The sequence below is a fragment of the Ochotona curzoniae genome, unplaced genomic scaffold (assembly GCF_017591425.1).
Source record: "Ochotona curzoniae isolate NIBS_2020 unplaced genomic scaffold, NIBS_Ocur_1.0 contig_605, whole genome shotgun sequence".
In the NCBI taxonomy this organism is placed as follows: domain Eukaryota; kingdom Metazoa; phylum Chordata; class Mammalia; order Lagomorpha; family Ochotonidae; genus Ochotona; species Ochotona curzoniae.
Window position 1 is genome coordinate 4045087 of NW_024466491.1, and position 16513 is coordinate 4061599.

Sequence of the window (16513 nt, forward strand, 5' to 3'; positions counted from 1 at the left end):
CTGGCCTGGCCTGGGGGGGCGTGTCGTGGGCGTGTCGGCGGCGACCCCGCCCTCCCCCACCGAGCCGGGCCCTGCGCTGGCTGGCTCGCTGGCTCGGCGCTCGGCTGGGCCGGCCTGGCCCACAATGAATGGCCGCCGCGGCTGCCGCTGCTGCTGAGGCGGAGGCCGCGGAGGCGGAGGCCGAGGCCCCGGCGCAGGGGGGCGCGCCCCGGGCCCAGGCCGAGCCTCAGCCGCCGCTGCGGAGCGCGGCCAGGGCGCAGGTGAGACGGGCCGGGCCCGAGGGCTCGGAGCGCCGGGCGTGTGTGTGCGTGCTGGGGGGGGGGGTGCGCTCCTGCAGCGGCCTTGGCCGGTTTGGGGGGCGCGCGGGGCCGCCGGGTGCAGGGCCAAGGCCCGGTCCTCCCTTCTTGCACTCGCGGAGGGCGGGCGGGCCTCAGCTCGGATCTTCTCTGCTCACCCCCCCCACACACACACACACACCCTCCGAGGCGCTCGTCCTTCCCGGCGGGAGCTGGGGTGGTGGCGCCGATGGGGAGGGCACCGGATCGAGCCGGTGGGCAGGTGGTTCCCGGGAAGTTTGGGGAGGAGGAGGAGGAGGAGGAGGAAGAAGGGACACGCGGTGGTGGGGGGTGGGGTGGGGGCGAGGAAGCCGCCGGAGGGGGAGGGGAGCGCCCGGCGTGGGGGAGGGGGTGGCGAGGCGGGGCCGGGCCTGGCAGGTACGGTCCGGGCTCCCGGAGGAGGTGAGTGGGTCAAGTTACAGGCCTGGGGGCGGCTGCGGGAGAAGCCCAGGAAGTGGGGCGGGCTCGGTGGGTGTGGGCGGAGTTGTTGGTTGGTTGGTTGGTTGGTTGGGGTGCAGGCGGAGAGCCCGGAGATGTTGGCTGGCTGGCTGGCTGTGTTTGGGGGGGGTGGGCTGGGTCATGTGAGGTCAGGGCTCGGCCCACCCGACGTGGAGGGGTGATCGCCATAGGAGGAGGAGTGGGGATGGATGGGGGGGGGGGGCGCAGGCCGAGGCTTAGGGCTCTAGGCTGGATGTGGGGATGTGGGGGCGGGTCAGGAAAAACTCGTGTGACCAGAAGGGAGGTGGCAGTCTGTGTGTGAGTCCTCCCGCACCCCCGCCGTGCTCACCGTGGGGGGATGGGGGGCTCCGCCAAAGTGTTGCAAGCCCCAGCCACCCCTGGGGTGGGTATTTGTGTAGGTAGGGGGTACAGCCATGCAAAGCCTACTTAGCTGGGACATCCTGGTCACCCCACTTCCGGTTGCCCTGGCCCACGTCTCACCCCGTTTGTCTGTAGGGGGGCGGGGCACCCCAGCCCAGCAAGCAACCCCCGAGTGTCTTAGGGGTCTGCTTTTTTTGCACCCTGGAACCTGCCAGAAGGGCACCTCCCCAGTTCTGTGGGAAAGCACACATCTCCCTGCCTCCAGGCTTCCCCGAAGGGTAAGAAGAGCTTAAGGTGGTCCCTTGGGGGTCCACGCTGGGTGCCTTTTGTCCTCTCCCTGTGGTCCAGCCCAGGAGGGGGCATGTGAGGCCAGGGTTTGTTTCCGGAGGGTCAGCCTGCTGCTGCCGCCCCAGATCTGCTGGCCAGGGTACTCCTTGGCCGCTGTTCCAGCCCCCCCACCAGGGGAGGCTGGGTTCTGAGTGTCCCCTGGGGACTGTAACAGTGGCACCTTCTTTCTCAGAGGGCCTGGTGACTCCGCCAGCTCTCCCAGGGGCTCTGGGAGGACTGGGTAGCCCTGAGCAGGAAGGGGATTTTAAATGCACGCTTCCTCCCCTTGCAGCTGCGGCCGCTGCAGCGTGTCCCTCTGGCTTTGGTCTTGGGTCAGGCTGTCCCGGCTCTTGTTCTTTGTGGGGTCCTTCTGGTCGGGATGTAACCGCGTGCAGGAGCCACAAACTAGTGCTGGGTAAAGGAGGGCACCCACCCCTCAGTTCTGGGGAAGGGTAGGAATTGGGCTGGTGCGCCACACTTGCCTGCCCACCTGATGGGGGGGCAACAGCCGGTATCAAGGAGGAAGGTGGGGTGCCATGTGCTTGTAGCCACGGGTAGGGTGGGGGGTGGCACACAAGGCCAGCTGCAGTTGGCACCTTGTGGGGGGCAGTGCAGATCACTTGTGTGGTTCCCTGCACCTCCCCCCACCCAGGATAGCTTTCCCTGTGGGGGAGGGGGCTGGAGGAGAAGCTGCCCCCAGTAAGGGATCCCAGAGCAACTTTTGTCTGAGGACCCGCTGGGGCCTTTAGGCGCACCTGAGTGCTGGGAGGGTGGAGAGACTAGCTTGGGGGCAGGGTTGGTGCGGGCTCCTGGGGAGGGGGCGGCTTTGTCTTCCACCCCCTGGAGGAGGGCAGGCCAGCTCTCTTCCTCCCCTCCCCCTCCCGGACTGGGCAGGTTCATTGGTTCGCTCCCCTGAAGCCATCCTGCAGGGGGCGGGGTCTAGGGCAGGTAGGCGGAGTCCGCCTGAATGTCCCAGGTTTGGCCAGGGTCTTCTCCCAACCCCCAACCCCTGGTGCTCATCTTTCTGGGGGTCGCCGCTGCCCACGTGGCAGGGGACGGGAACCTGCGCCGCCTCTTAGGCCAGATACCCCCCAGAGGCCGCTCCTGTGGCTCAGGGCTCCTAAGGCCCTTGAGCGCTTTTCTGGACTTGAACCCTTGGCTACAGGTTTCTGCTGCCTCGGGCGTCTTGGACGAAGGTCTTGGGGTTCCTAAGAGGCCATGGTGGGGGGTGATGACGTCTGGATTAAACGCTGCAAAGCCTTGAGGGCTGCAGGTCCAGCCAGTGGAGAGTTGGGCATAACCCCCACGTGTCTAGTCCTGGCCGAGGGTCTTGACCTTCTCTCTGCTGGTGAAGGAAGACACGCCTGTCCCTGGGTTCTGGAGGGAGATCCTGAGGAGGTGGGCCGGGCCGCCGCTCCTGCGATCATGCTGCCGGTGTCACCCAGCACCCGCTGAGGGTGAGCGGCGACCTGCCACTGTCCTTTGGTTATCATGTCCTTGAAACGGCCTTTTGAGGCGGCGGCTCCTGCTGCCTGTACTAGCCCAGCGTGCAGCCGGGGAGTGACGGTGCTGGGCTTCCGGGTCAGTGTGAGTGAGAGGCCTCCCCTGGCATTTGGATCAGGTGCCCGGATCCCGGGAGTGTTGGCTTCCATCCTGAGACAGGGCAGCGTTGTTGTTGTTGTTGTTAGCTGTTGATTGGAAAAGCAGATAAATTTCCTATGTGCTGGTTCACACCAAGCCAGGCTGTAGCTGAGACCTCCATCCAGGTCTCCCACAAGGGTGCAGGGGCCCAGGCACTGCTTTGCCCAGTCCTGTTAGCAGGGAGCCGGCTCGGAAGCAGAATAGCCGGGACTTGAACTGGTGCCGTGGTATGGGATGCTCGTGCTGCAGACAGCGGCTTAACACACTGTGCCATGACGCCAGCCGGCAAGGTTCAAATTCTGTGCCCCACCTGGCAGGGCCCCTGTGTAGACCACCCTTTCCCCCCCAGGTTATCGCAGGGCCTTTGCACTTGTTGACCCCTCCCCCTGTAATCCTGTGCGTCTTCCCTTGGTGGGAACGGGCTTCTGGGCCCAGCAGGCAGGAGCTAAGTGAAGACGGAGGCAACCGAGCAACCGCTTGTCTGAGACCAGATTGCCAAGACTGCGAGTGGGAGGGAGGGGGCGGGAGAGGCGGCAGCTGGAGGGCTGCTCATTCCTGGAGAAGGCAGCAGTGAGGAGAGGAGGGGGTGGGAAGAGCTGCCCCCCACTTCAGCCCCTGCCCAAGTCCCCAGGCAGCCAGCGCACCCCAGCTCTGGAGGACAGGGCTGGGCCTCTCCCAGGAGAGTTTTTGCCCCCGTCAGCTTTGGGTCCTGGCACCTGTGCCCCACTGCACCCAATTCCCAGACAGGAGCCAGAAGGCCCCAGGACGACCCAGGCTCATCCTGGCCAGCAGAGCCCTGGGGGCAGGCCCATTAGCTCCCTGCTCATGCACCTGCTGGAAGAGCCAGCAAATCCGGGAAGTGAACCTGGCCCCCACCTGTCAGGGTGCAGGTGCACAGGAGGCCCCTGGTGTCAGCTCCAGTCGCTAGTTCTGTTGTCCTCTCCAGATTGAATTTGACCACAGCAGCTATGCAGGGAAGCAAAATACATCGCAACTGTTGCTCCTACTGATTAAAAAAAGATACATTTGACTGTGGCTGCTGTGTGCTGCTCCTGGCGTTACAGCCGACCCCTGGGCGGAGTCCCGGACAGGACAGGCAGGCTGGCCACTGCTGGGTTTCCGGTCCTTTTTTTTTTTCCCTACCGAACTCGAACTCGGGAGTGCAGAAGTGGTCCTGGAGGTGTCCCTGCAGGTCCCAGGATCCGCACCTGCAGGGGATGGGCGGTACTGCCCCTTGGTTGGGAACCCACGGAAGGTTCCAGCAGTAGGAGAGCCTGGGGTGGGGTGGTTGGTATCTTCATCCTGCGCCAGTGGGCTGGGACAGCTACAGAGTGGCGTGATGTGGGGGTGTCACGTGGTCAGCTTCTGGTGGGTGCTGCCCTCAGGTCCACACATCCGATCTCATCTAACCTGAACCCTTCCTAAGAAAGAACCCCCACCCCACCCCCAGTGCCAGGCTGCTACCACCACCTTTTCCTGGGTCTGGGCTCGCCTCCCCAGGCGAAGTGGTGTGCTGGCTGGGACCCTCGATCTGTGATCCCTTTTTCATGCCTGAGGCAGGGCCACCCCCAGCTGCCAGACAGGCCCTTGGAAGGTACCTACCCCAGGAGTGTTGGGACGTGCTGGGAGCTGTGTGCCTCACCGTGGCCTGGCATCAGGAAATGCGTTTCCCCACTGGGACCAGGCCTAGCGGTGCTGGAAGTGTCCCGGCCACCCCTGTGGTCCCCTGCCTGGACCTTCCCCCAGCAGGGGACTGTTCCCATTGAGTGTTGAGGCAAGAGGATCTCAGATCTGGCTCTGCTTCCTTGGGAGTTGACAGCCAAGTGGGACGTGATAGCCTAGGTCAAGCAGGTGTGGGAGGAGGCTCAGCTGAGGGCACAGTTTGGACCCTGTACAACAGGCCTGAGCCCCAGAGAGGTGCATGCATGGGATGTTTGGGTGCTAGGGCGAAGGATTTCCTGGGAGAGGAGGGTGCAGAGCCAGTCGCTGTGGGGAGGCGGGGAAAGACAAGAGGGCCTCTGCCAGCTGTTTCCCCATCTCCCCACCCAGCTGCTTGTTCTGGGAACTTAGCCCTGGCTGGGGCAGGTGCAGGGGCTGCCAGCATGGCCCAAGACAAGTGTCCCAGTTCAGTAGACAGGGGAAGTGGCCAGGGGATGGTACCCAGGACCCGTCTCCTGTGGCCCCCTTTCTATAATCGCTGGGCTCTCCTCACCGTCTCCTTCCCCGCACCGTCACCTGTAGAGGCAGTGGCCAGGGACCTGGAGCCCCCTCTCTCCCCATATGATGGAGTCAGGTGCCAGGGTGCCCTAGCAGCAGGCCTATGCTGTCCTGTCCCCTAGATCCAGGGCTCAGCTGCCCCACTGCCCTCACCCCCCGCAGCTTCCTCCAAACTGCAAGGCTGCCTTCCCACCAGGGGGCTTTCTCTTCCTATTTCTCACCTTTCTTCATGCTTCTCTCTCATTTATTTATTTTAGTTGAAAGGCAAGGGACCTTCCGTCCTCTGGTTCACTTCCCAGGCAGTCACCACAGCCTGAGCTAGGCTGGTGCACCACCAGGACTGTTCTCCTGGGACTCCCATGTGGGCGGCAGGGACCCAGCCGCTTGGGCCTCTCCCACTGCTTCCCCCGGTGCATTAGCAGGGAGCTGGATCAGAAATGGAGCAACTGGGACAGAACCAGTGCCCACATGGGATGTAGGCACTGTAAGTGCCAGCCCTTTCACCCACTGCACCCTCTGCTTTTTTTTTTTTTTTTATAACTAAAAATGTAGAAAGAGAGAGAGAGAGAGATCTTCCATCCACTGGTTCACTCCTCACATGGCTGCAGGGAGCAGTGCTGGGGCAAGCCAAAGCCAGTAGCCAGGATCCCCTACAGCAGCTCGGTCCCCCTGGATGAGTGGGGCGTGTGAGCCGTCCCCCACTGCCTCTCCCAGGGGGCGCAGGTGCAGGGAGCCTGACCGAGGCCCTGACTTTGGATAAGGGTGAAGGCCGAAGGCCTCCCAAGCCGCATCTTAGCCAGCCAGCCGTGAGCAGCTGATCCCGGACAGGACAAGCCAAGATGCCTGCACCCACGGCATGGCCCGTCTCCTCCGAGCAGCTCCCAGTCAGCCCTCTGTGGCGGCAGATCCCACATCCCAACATTCTCCCAGCAGCACACCGGAAGTGCTGTGGCCAGGATTGTATCCAGGGTGTCTTTTCCCTGCCCCCCCAAAGTGATACAGTGTAACGGGTGTTTCTGCAAGCGCTTACCGGGCAGTCATGGTGCCGAGCTGCAGAGGCTGCCACCTGCTCCAGAATGGACCTGCGCATCCTCTGCTGACGTCAGAGGCTGGTGCATGATGGGACAGGAAGTGGCTCCATCTCCAGCCAGGGTTTTTTTTTTCTTTGTTTGTTTTGGTTTTTAGGATTTATTTGAGGTATCAGGGTTGTAAAAAGTCTTGAAATAAGAATAGCTTAAGGGAAAGAGTGGAGCAGCCAGGACTCCGACCCGGCGCTTCAGATGGGGATGCTGTCGTGGCAGGCAGCGTGGGACCCCTTCTGGACCACCCCGCCCTGCCCCCTCACCCTCGCGCGGCCCCCAACAGCTGCTCTCTGTCCCTGTCGCCCCCTCGCAGCCTTCGCCATGGCGCAGATCCTGCAGATGGAGATCCCGAACTTCGGTAACAGTATCCTCGAGTGCCTCAACGAGCAGCGGCTGCAGGGCCTGTACTGCGACGTGTCGGTCGTGGTCAAGGGGCACGCCTTCAAGGCGCACCGCGCCGTGCTGGCGGCCAGCAGCTCCTACTTCCGGGACCTGTTCAACAGCAGCCGCAGCGCCGTGGTGGAGCTGCCGGCCGCCGTGCAGCCGCAGTCGTTCCAGCAGATCCTGAGCTTCTGCTACACGGGCCGCCTGAGCATGAACGTGGGCGACCAGTTCCTGCTCATGTACACGGCCGGCTTCCTGCAGATCCAGGAGATCATGGAGAAAGGCACCGAGTTCTTCCTCAAGGTCAGCTCGCCCAGCTGCGACTCGCAGGGCCTGCACGCGGAGGAGGCGCCCTCGTCCGAGCCCCAGAGCCCCGTGGCGCAGACGTCCGGCTGGCCGGCCTGCAGCACGCCGCTGCCCCTCGTGTCCCGGGTCAAGACGGAGCAGCAGGAGTCGGACTCGGTGCAGTGCACGCCGGTGGCCAAGCGCCTGTGGGACGGTGGCCCCAAGGAGCTCGGGAGTGGCGGCGGCGGCGGGGGCAGCAACGGGGGCGGCAGCCGCAAGATGGCCAAGTTCTCCGTGCCGGACCTGGCCGCCAACCGACAGGCGCAGCAGGCGCCGGTGGTGGCGGCAGCCCAGCCGGCCGGGGTGGCCGTGGCCGCGGTGGTGGGAGCTGGGCAGCCGGCCAGCGGAGCAGTGGCAGCGGCGGCAGCAGCAGCAGCAGCCGCGGCCGCCGGGGGCATGGTGAGCGGGCCCAGCACGTCGGAGAGGACCAGCCCGGGCACGTCCAGCGCCTACACCAGTGACAGCCCCGGTTCCTATCACAACGAGGAGGACGAGGAAGAGGACGGCGGGGAGGAGGGCTCGGACGAGCAGTACCGCCAGATCTGCAACATGTACACCATGTACAGCATGATGAACGTGGGTCCAGCAGGTGAGGCGCCGGCCCCGCGCACGCGCCGCCCGGCCTCCCCGGCGCCCCCGCGCACACGCGCCACTCTGCCTCTCCCCGTAGCCGAGAAGGTGGAGGCCCTGCCCGAACCCGTGACCCCAGAGTCCCGCAGTCGCATCCGAGTGCGGCAAGACCTGGCGTCGCTTCCGGCCGAGCTCATCAACCAGATCGGTAACCGCTGCCACCCCAAGCTGTACGACGAGGGCGACCCCTCGGAGAAGCTGGAGCTGGTGACAGGTGGGCCGCCTTGCGCACCCCGTTCCCCTGCACCTGGGCGCCTGCCGTCGCGTGGGGAGGCCGTGGGGGGCGGGATCGGGAGCCCCTGGCCTCCAGGCTCGTGGCTTGTCCTGCCACACTGACGGGGGGGAAGGGGGTCACCCTGGAACCCTCCCTGGCTCTGCCCCGTGGGTCCCCGAGCCCTGCCCGCTGCAGCGCAGCCATCCCCGCTCCCGTCCTCACCAGGTACCAACGTGTACATCACGAGGGCGCAGCTCATGAACTGCCACGTGAGCGCGGGCACGCGGCACAAGGTGCTGCTGCGGCGCCTCCTCGCCTCCTTCTTCGACCGGTGAGGCCCTGACGGGAGCCCACGCGTCTCCCTGGGTTCGCGGGGGGCCGGGGTACGGGGCACGCAGCACCCTCCGGCCGGCCGCTGGCAGAGCGCGCTGAGCGCCGTGCCCCCTCCTCTTGCCCCAGGAACACGTTGGCCAACAGCTGCGGCACGGGCATCCGTTCCTCCAGCAACGACCCCAGCCGCAAACCACTGGACAGCCGCGTCCTGCACGCCGTCAAGTGTGAGTCCCTGGGCCTTGGCGGGGGCCGGGAGGACACGCTCCGAGTGGCAGGGGGCTGGCAGCGCTGCCCAGGCGACGTGGGCAGTGGCTAGCACTCCACACCTAGGCAGTTCCCGCCGGGTTCCGGGGTTCCAATGACAGCGAGACCGCCAGGCCATCCAGTCAGGGGGTGGGCCCTTGCAGGGCGCGGGGCTTGGGTGAGCAGGTGCAGGTGGGCAGATTCTGGCAGGGCAGGGCAGCATGGGGAGTGGGACCCCCAGGACCTGAACCTCCGCCCCTCCCCAACCCCCCGCTGGCCACACAGACTACTGCCAGAACTTCGCCCCCAACTTCAAGGAGAGCGAAATGAACGCCATCGCGGCCGACATGTGCACCAACGCGCGCCGCGTGGTGCGCAAGAGCTGGATCCCCAAGCTGAAGCTGCTCACCGCCGAGGGCGACGCCTACACTACCTTCATCAGCGACACGGGCAAGATCGAACCCGACGTGATGGGCGTGGAGCACGGCTTCGAGCCGGCCAGCCACGACAGCGAGGCGGGGCCCTCGGCCGAGGCCCTGCAGTGACCTGCCCTGGGCAAGGGGGTGGGGGGCCGCCACACTCCTCCCCCACGCACCCCGCCCCACCCAGTCCTGTCACACACACGTGTACACACACACACACACACATCTTGGTCACGAGCTACTGTCTGTCCCCCATCCCCAGGCCCCACAGGGGGTGCTGCATGCTCCGCCCCTCCCCCTGCCCCCCTTTCCCCAGTGTGAGCCGGGTGGGCAGGGCCGAGTGCGGAGTGGCCTTCAGTAACACTGCTCCCCTGTCCTCACCCCCTCCATCGGCTCCCCCCCACACCTGTCAGGGCCTGGCCCCTCACTACAGCCAGCTCCCGGGGACTGGCAGTGGGCGGAGGTGGGGGTCCAGAGGGTCTTGGGACCCTCTCCCCTGCCAGCCCGCTCACCCCTTGCCCCCGCAGTGCTTCCATGGCTCCAAAAGCGCCTTCCTGACTCCCTCCGGGTGCCCGCGCCCCAGGGGCTGGGTGGGCGGTGAGGCCGTGGGGTCTGCAACCTTAGGGTGGCTGCATGGGGATGGCAGGGCCAGCGCCTTCCCTGGCCTTCACCCCCTCACCTCCACTCAGCCTCTCACACACACCCTCTTGGTCCCCCTGGAGCCTGGGGGAGGGCGATCCTAGGTGACAGGAGGGGCCTTCGGGGCACACGGAAGGTCTCTGAATCTGGGCGTGCGGTGTGTGCGTGTGCCCGAGTGTGTGCGTGCGCGCCTTTTTTTTTTTTTTTTTTCTTTCCAAGCGAATGAAGGTACCAGAGGCAGTTGGACCAGGGTTGGAACCTAGGGGAGCAGGCTGGGGCAGGGGCTACTGCCCTCTTCCATGCTCCATCCTGCCCCTGCCCTGCCCCCCATCACCCACCCACCCTAAATACACCGGGGCAGGGCCCCCTGAGCCCCCACCCATGTACATACTTTTTAAGACATTTTTTTAGCGAATGAAATATTGAAGTATAAGATTTCCTTTTATTTTTCAAACCAAGGGGATGGCATCTCCTGCCCCCCCACCTCCTGTCCACTCCAGGTCGGGGGGAGGCTATGGAAGGCAGGATCGGGGGATGGGAGGGGCAGGCCGAAAGCGTGTGTGGGTGTTGGGGTGTGTGTGCGTGTTTGTGCCTGGCTCCGGGGGCGGGGGTCTGAGCCTCTCCCCTCCCGCCCTCCGCAAGCCACACAGCTCTGTCTTGGAGACCGCTGGCCTAGGCCATTGGGTGAGCCGGGCTCCCGGGTCTGGGGCCGGGGCAGAACGGCTGCTCTTGGCACTTGGGGGCAGTATTTCTCTCTCTCTCTCTCTCTCTTTCTCTCTCTCACCCTCACCCTCACCCTCTCACCATTCCTCTTTCTTACCCAGGGCAAGTGTGTGAGTGTGTGTGTATGAACGTGGAAATTTTCTTCCTCCCATCCCTCTCTTTCCCTCAGCTCCCACCCTGTGCACCCCCACCCCTGCCCTCTGGCTACCAGCAGCCAGGCTTCCCAGGCAAGGGGTTTGGTGGGGCATGCAGGGGGGCACCCTGCAGAGAACCACCAGCCAGCTAGGGGCCCCTCCCAACACCTGCTTCCCCTTGCGAGGGTGGGCGTGGCGGCCCAGCTTGGGGTCCTTGGCACTGCGCTCTCCCAGACCCCCAGCCCAGCACCTTAGCTCCCAGGCAGCCCAAGTGTGTGTGTGGGGGGAGGGGACCCCCCTCCCGCTGAAGCACAAGCACCTTAGTCTCCCGCCCGGCCCTCCCCGCCCCAGCACCAATCCCAAAGCACAATATCCTGGTCACTTGGCGTGCAGCGCTCAGGGGGCAGTGGGGGTTCCCAGGTGCGCCCCTCCTCTGGGGCCTGAGCATGGGGGGCAGGGAGTGTGACCAGCTGTCCAGGACCAGGGGTTCTTCTCCCTCCCCACTTCTCCTGGGGTGGGGGGCTTCCTGCTGTGCCTCCCAAAGTTCCTGCTGCTCTGGGCCTGGTGGAGGAGCCCGTCTGTTCAGGGACCCCAGGGGTTGCCCCCCCATCCCAGGCTTCCAGGCTTCCAGAACTCCCAGTGAATTGGGGGGGGGAGGGGAAGGGCAGCGGGGCTGGGCAGGGAGGGGCAGGGGAGAGTACTCCCCACCAGGAGAGCCAAAGACAGGGTTGTGCCTTAGCCCGGGAGCCGCCCCTGTGCACCCCGCCCCCGGGGCGGCCCGCTGCCTTCCTCCCTGCCCTGCCGCTGCATGCCCCCCTCCACGTCCCTACCCCCACCCTGGGCAGCCAGGAAGGATTGCAGGTGAAGAATCATTCACGGACATTAAAAATTATTGAGGGGAGACTGTGGGGCCCCTCCACCCCTCCCTGCCCCTTTCACGCGGGGCCCCTTGCCTCTGCCCCCCCGCGTGAAGTGCCAAGGCCCTCCCCGCCCTCCCCCGGGCCTGTGAGATTGCACATAAACTACTGTAAGGAGGAGGGGCGCTGGGAAATGTGAACCGCGAGAGAGTATCGGTGATGCGAGAATAAACTAACGCCTTTGTAACAGCCTGGATGCCCCGGACTGCTCTCTGCGGGGAGGGGAGGGGGAGAGGGGTGCTGGGCTGGCACCTGCAGCTCCCAGGTGCACCCCCTCCACATCTCTGCTCTTCCCCAGGTGGAAAGGGGCTGCACCAGTGAGGGGGATCCGTTGGAGCTGCAGGTCCCACCCACAGGAAGCAATAAGCCAGGGCCCTGTTTGAGATTGATCCAGGCAGGGTAATTCATAGGGTGGGCCCTTCCTGGGGTCGGGAAAGGACCACCCTGTCGCCCTTCCCTGTGAGTCCAGACAAGGGCATGTTCGGAAGCGAAGGCACTTCCAACTGGATCCACCCCAAGTTCAGGTTCGGTGGGTGGGATGGGTGGAGAGGATGACAAAAGGGCCCATTTCAAGAAGACCAGGCCCTAGGTTGACTGCGGTTTATTTCCCTAGAGGTTGTATTTTGGGAAGGGTGCTGTGGCTTAGCAGGAAACCTCATTTGCAGTGCTGGGCATGCCCACAAACATTAGTGCCAGTTCCTGTCCTGGCTGTTCCACTTCTTTTTAAAGATTTCTCTGTGTTCATTGGGAAGACATTTACAGAAAGATCCATCCACTGATTCACTCCCCAAGTGGCTGTAATGGCTGGAGCTGAGCGCACCTAAAGCCAGGAGCTTCCTGCGGGTCTCCCACACAGCTGCCCGAGGCCCTGCACCATCTGCCCCTGCTTTCCCAGGTGGCTGCTCCACTTCTGGTCCAGCTCCCTGTTCACACGCTTGGAAAACGATAAAGGATGGCTCAAGTGCTTGGGCTCCTGCACCCACGTGGCTGTCCCTGGCCAGCGGCTGCCATCACTGCTGTCTGACTCTGCTATTCACAGCTGCCCTGCAGGTACTGGGCCAGCCCGGGTCCCATCCTGGTTTTCCAGGGAGCTCCGAGCCTCGAGACTGCTTGAGTCGAGGTTGGCTCAGTGTCTCCGGCTGCTGGCCACCCTTCAGGGCCTGGCCCGGGCTCTCCCTGATGAGCCGCTTCGGTTTCTGCCCTCGTCCAGTTAGTGGGGGCGTGCCGGGGTGCGCCTGCTGCGGGAAGGGAGTGCTAGGGCAGGGACCAAGTGCTGGGCCATCCTCCTTGGCCTCCCCAAACACGCTAACAAAACGCTGGGGGGAGCCAGGCTCAAACCAGCTCCAGCGAGGAGTGACTTCGCCTACCGTGTACCACAGCACCTGCGCCTACATCAAGAGGGACCAGGATAATCGTGTCTGTATCCAACACTGGCCCTTGAAATCCAAGACACACACACACACACACACACGCCCCTGTGGAAGCCGCGAGCACAGGGTTGGAATGCAGGTCCAGACAGGGTCACACATTCGTGGTCAATACAGAGTACAAAAACCAAACGGCTGTGGATTTATTTCCAGGTTGGAAGGCACAAAGGCACAGTGGGCCCAGGGCCGTGGTGGGACCCTGGGTGTTGACACAGGTTGAGGGGTTAGGGGTAGGGGGGTGGTGGGGCGGGGGAAAATTGTGTTGGGTCTCCCCACCTCCACCCCCTAAGTGCACTTGAGAAGGCAGGGGCGGGGCGCCCCAGCCCGGGACCCTGGGAATGCCACAGGCTCCATGGGAGAGCCTGGCAGGGCGGGGCGGGGGCAGGCCCAGCTGGCATGGCTGCTGCTTGGCATCAAGGTCAGAGCAGGACAAGCAGAAGGAGGACTAGGAGTAGCACCCCCAGAAGCACCAGGATGGCACACCACTGCTGCCGGTCTGTGGGGTCGGGAGGGAGGCCAGAGTCAACTGCCTCCCCCGACCTGCCACCGCCCCGCCACCCCGCTCACTCACTGCCACCCCCCTCACTCACCGCTGGTCATGTGGGAGACCTTGGCCAGCCTCCTGAGGACGCCGTCCATGCGGGACTGGGTATGCTCCATCTCATGGCCAAAGGCATCCAGCATACTGTGGAGACCACCACAACGAGGTGTCCCTGGGGCTCAGGTAGGTGAGCACACGCCACCTGCCTCCCCAGAGTCCCAGCCTTACATGCCCTGCTCATCCAGTTCCTCCCCAACGCGGCCCGACATGTGTTTCAGGACCCGGATGCTCCCCGACACCATGTCCAGCTGGTGGTCTTGTTGGTCCAGGATCAGCTGCCAGGTTGAAGGGATGCAAGGTTGGCAAGGACAGCCCCTCCCAGAGGGCCCCCTTCCCCCACCTTCCACGCACCTGCTGTGTGGCCTGCTGCTCCTCGAGGTAGCGAGACAAGGCCGAGACCATGCTGGCATCCAGCAAGTCGCTGGGGGACTTCTGGGCAGCTGATTTGCCGGCCAGCACCTGCAGGGAACACAGCCCATGGGCTCAGGGCGGGACAGCCACCGCGTAGGGGACAGCATGTGAGGCATGACAGCCTAGGGTCCTCCCGGGGCCACTAGGCAAAGCTGCAGCCTAGTCGCTGGCATCCTATAAGGGCGTTTGAGTCCTGGCTGGTCCAGCTGGGCAGGCGTGATGACAGCGCGAGTGCTTGGGCTCCTGCACCCACGGCCAAGACCACGTTGGACCCTGCACCCGCGTGGGAGAACCAGAAGAAGCTCCTGGTTTTGGATCGGCTCAGCTCCAGCTGTCACAGCCACTTGGAAGGAACCAGTGGATGGAAGATCTTCCTTTCTGTCTCTCCTTCTCTCTGTAAATCTGCCTTTCTATAAAAATAAATAAATCTTAAAAGAAAAAAGTGGTGGATCAGCTGAAAACTGAATCCGTGCCATATCCCTTAATAAAGCTCACGGAGGCACACGGGATCAGCGTGGGTGGATGGAGGGCGTCAGGACCCCTCACCTCACTGTTATTCCTCTCCATGAAGGCCAAGGCCGTTGGGCTCGCCATGTGGTCTTTCATTTCCTGGGCAAGAAGGCAAGCAGGATGTGAGATAGGAAACACGGCCCCCAGCCCACACTGGCTCAGCCCTCTTCCCGGGGTCCCCCCCACCCGCAGCTTGGCCACTCTCACCTGCACCGCCTCCCGCATCTGCTCCACAAACGCACGCCTCTCCTGCAGATCTCCAGCCGGGAGCTTGAACTTGCCGGGGTTGGCTTCCACGATGCGTGCAGCGGCTTGGCAGTCAAGGCTGTGTGGGGGTCTTGCAAGCCAAGGGCCACTCCCCCACCACCCCGATCCCGCCACCTCGCCCCAATGCAGTGCCACCACCCCATGCAGTGCCACCACCCCCACCACCACCAGGATATCGATGGTCTCCTCCAGGTCCTCCAAGTCCCACTCGATGCTGCGCAGCCCGTTGCGCAGCTCATTGGCCGTCCAGTCCAGCTCCTCGCGGCCGCCCGCTGAGCCGGCTTGCAGCAGCTCGCTCCAGCGCTGGTGCAGCCCCCGGGCCGTGTTCACCGCCTTCTGCACCTCGCTGCGGGCAGGGGGTCGCCAGGGCGGTGCGGCTGAGCGCCCCCTGCGCCCCTCCAGACCACCCACCCATGTATCACGCCCCGCGGGCTCCCGGGCCGGGGACGAGGGTGCTGATCGCCGCCGCTGCCCACCCCTCACCCCACAACACCCGCGTCACTGTCACTCACCCTCGCACTACAAAGAAAGGGTCTTCGAGAGACATGGTTCACCCTGCCTGCCTCCCCCCGCCCAGGAGGCCGAAGCCCCGCTGGGCTGGGGCAGGGGCTGCGGCTGGAGAGCGACCCTGTGCCTTGGAAGACCAGGAAAACAGAGCAGAGAAAGAGGGAGCCGCCACCCCCGGCCCCCGGTTCGCCCACCATCGAGAACACGGCCTCCGGTGCGGAGAGAGAGGCCCCGAGCGAGGGCACTTCCGCCCTCCAGGCGGCCATCATGGTTGTGGGCAGCAGAGGCGACTTCCGGCCCGTGGACCCCACTTCCCCCTCGCGTCCTCACCCCCATACTCAGCATGGTGGGCGTTCCATCTGAGAAAGTGGGGCGCCCCGAGTGGGAGGCCTCAGGGACTGTATTGGGGGGGGAACCCGCGCCGTGGGTGACGGCTGGAGTCTGTCAGAGTCGCTGTGTGAGCGTGGAGGGAAAGTGGGGCCTCTTGCTTTTGGGGTCCCCGGTCAGGGGGCGTCCTGTGGCGGGGAAGGCACAGCATGGACGCCACCAGCAGTGTCTGGGGTTTTGTTTTGAGGTGGGGAGCTCGTCGCTTCCCGCCCACGTGCGAGGGCGGCCCCGGCGTGGGTAAGGGTCCTCCCGGACGCCCCTGGACGCGAAGCCGGCCCCCCGAGGAGGGAAGAAGGGAAGGAGGCGCCATTGCCCGGCCCCCCGCCAGCCTCGATCCGGAAGCCACCGGCTCCAGCCGGCTCGGACCGCCCGCGCCCAGCGGGAAGGAGGGGCGGGGCCTCATCCATTGCCACGCCCCGGCCGGAAGCGCACCCCGCCCACCCATCCGCCGAGGCGGGATCCCGGCCTCCCCCCTCCGCCTCCACGAAGCCCGGCCCTTATTTGGGCAGCCGGAAGCGGCTGGCGCGTTCGCCCGACGTCACCGCTTCCAAATTTAGTCGGGGAAGTCAGCGCGGGGCGGGGCCTGGGTGGCGGGAAGGCCGCGGCGGGCGGCTCTTAAAGGGCCCGCGCCGCCCACGCACGCGCTGCACCCGGGGGCACCCAGCCTTGATCCGTTTTATGGTTTTGGTGTTTGCAGCCGCGGGAGTTTTCTTAGCGGGACTGTGCGTGGCCGGGGAGGTGGGGCCTGTGTTTGTGTGTGCGAGCGCGCTCCGCCTCCCGGGGGTTCGGGCTGCAGATGCGGCAGCCACGTGGTGCGTCTGCCATCCCACGCCGGGCGGGCCTGCCAGCCTGGGAGGCTGCGGGTGGCTCGCCCTGGCAGCACCGTCGGCTGTGAGCTTGCCTTCGGCTCGCGCTGGGTCGTGCAAGCCAGCAAGTGGCGGGAGAGCGCGCCCCGCTTCCCTCCCCTCCAAGGGGGAGCTGCACCATCCGCGGGGCGA

At 64.9% G+C, this 16513-nt stretch overlaps 2 protein-coding genes across 4 annotated transcripts; one reads left to right on the plus strand and one right to left on the minus strand.

Annotated features, from left to right (window-relative positions):
- The first annotated feature begins 235 nt into the window (after positions 1-235).
- On the plus strand, positions 236-11594 carry NACC1 (nucleus accumbens associated 1). The gene is made up of 6 exons (XM_040990816.1): positions 236-260; positions 6735-7739; positions 7821-7994; positions 8220-8325; positions 8454-8551; positions 8856-11594. Exons 2-6 carry the CDS (start codon positions 6743-6745, stop codon positions 9113-9115), a joined length of 1635 nt encoding a protein of 544 aa, XP_040846750.1. The 5' UTR covers positions 236-260; positions 6735-6742; the 3' UTR covers positions 9116-11594.
- A 1352-nt stretch (positions 11595-12946) lies between these two features.
- Positions 12947-15395, minus strand: STX10 (syntaxin 10). 3 transcript variants are annotated; one of them, XM_040990929.1, is made up of 8 exons: positions 15134-15395; positions 14798-14967; positions 14562-14656; positions 14391-14453; positions 13785-13892; positions 13606-13708; positions 13423-13517; positions 12947-13328 (listed from the first exon to the last, which is right to left on the minus strand). In XM_040990929.1, the coding sequence occupies exons 1-7, from the start codon at positions 15166-15168 to the stop codon at positions 13429-13431; spliced, it is 663 nt and encodes a 220-aa protein (XP_040846863.1). In that variant the 5' UTR covers positions 15169-15395; the 3' UTR covers positions 12947-13328; positions 13423-13428. The 3 variants fall into 3 exon arrangements, with proteins under 3 accessions (XP_040846863.1, XP_040846862.1, XP_040846864.1); XM_040990928.1 differs by having other exon boundaries at positions 13602-13708; positions 15134-15386; XM_040990930.1 differs by lacking the exons at positions 14391-14453; positions 14562-14656 and having other exon boundaries at positions 13602-13708; positions 14787-14967; positions 15134-15389.
- Between the last annotated feature and the right edge of the window lie 1118 nt (positions 15396-16513).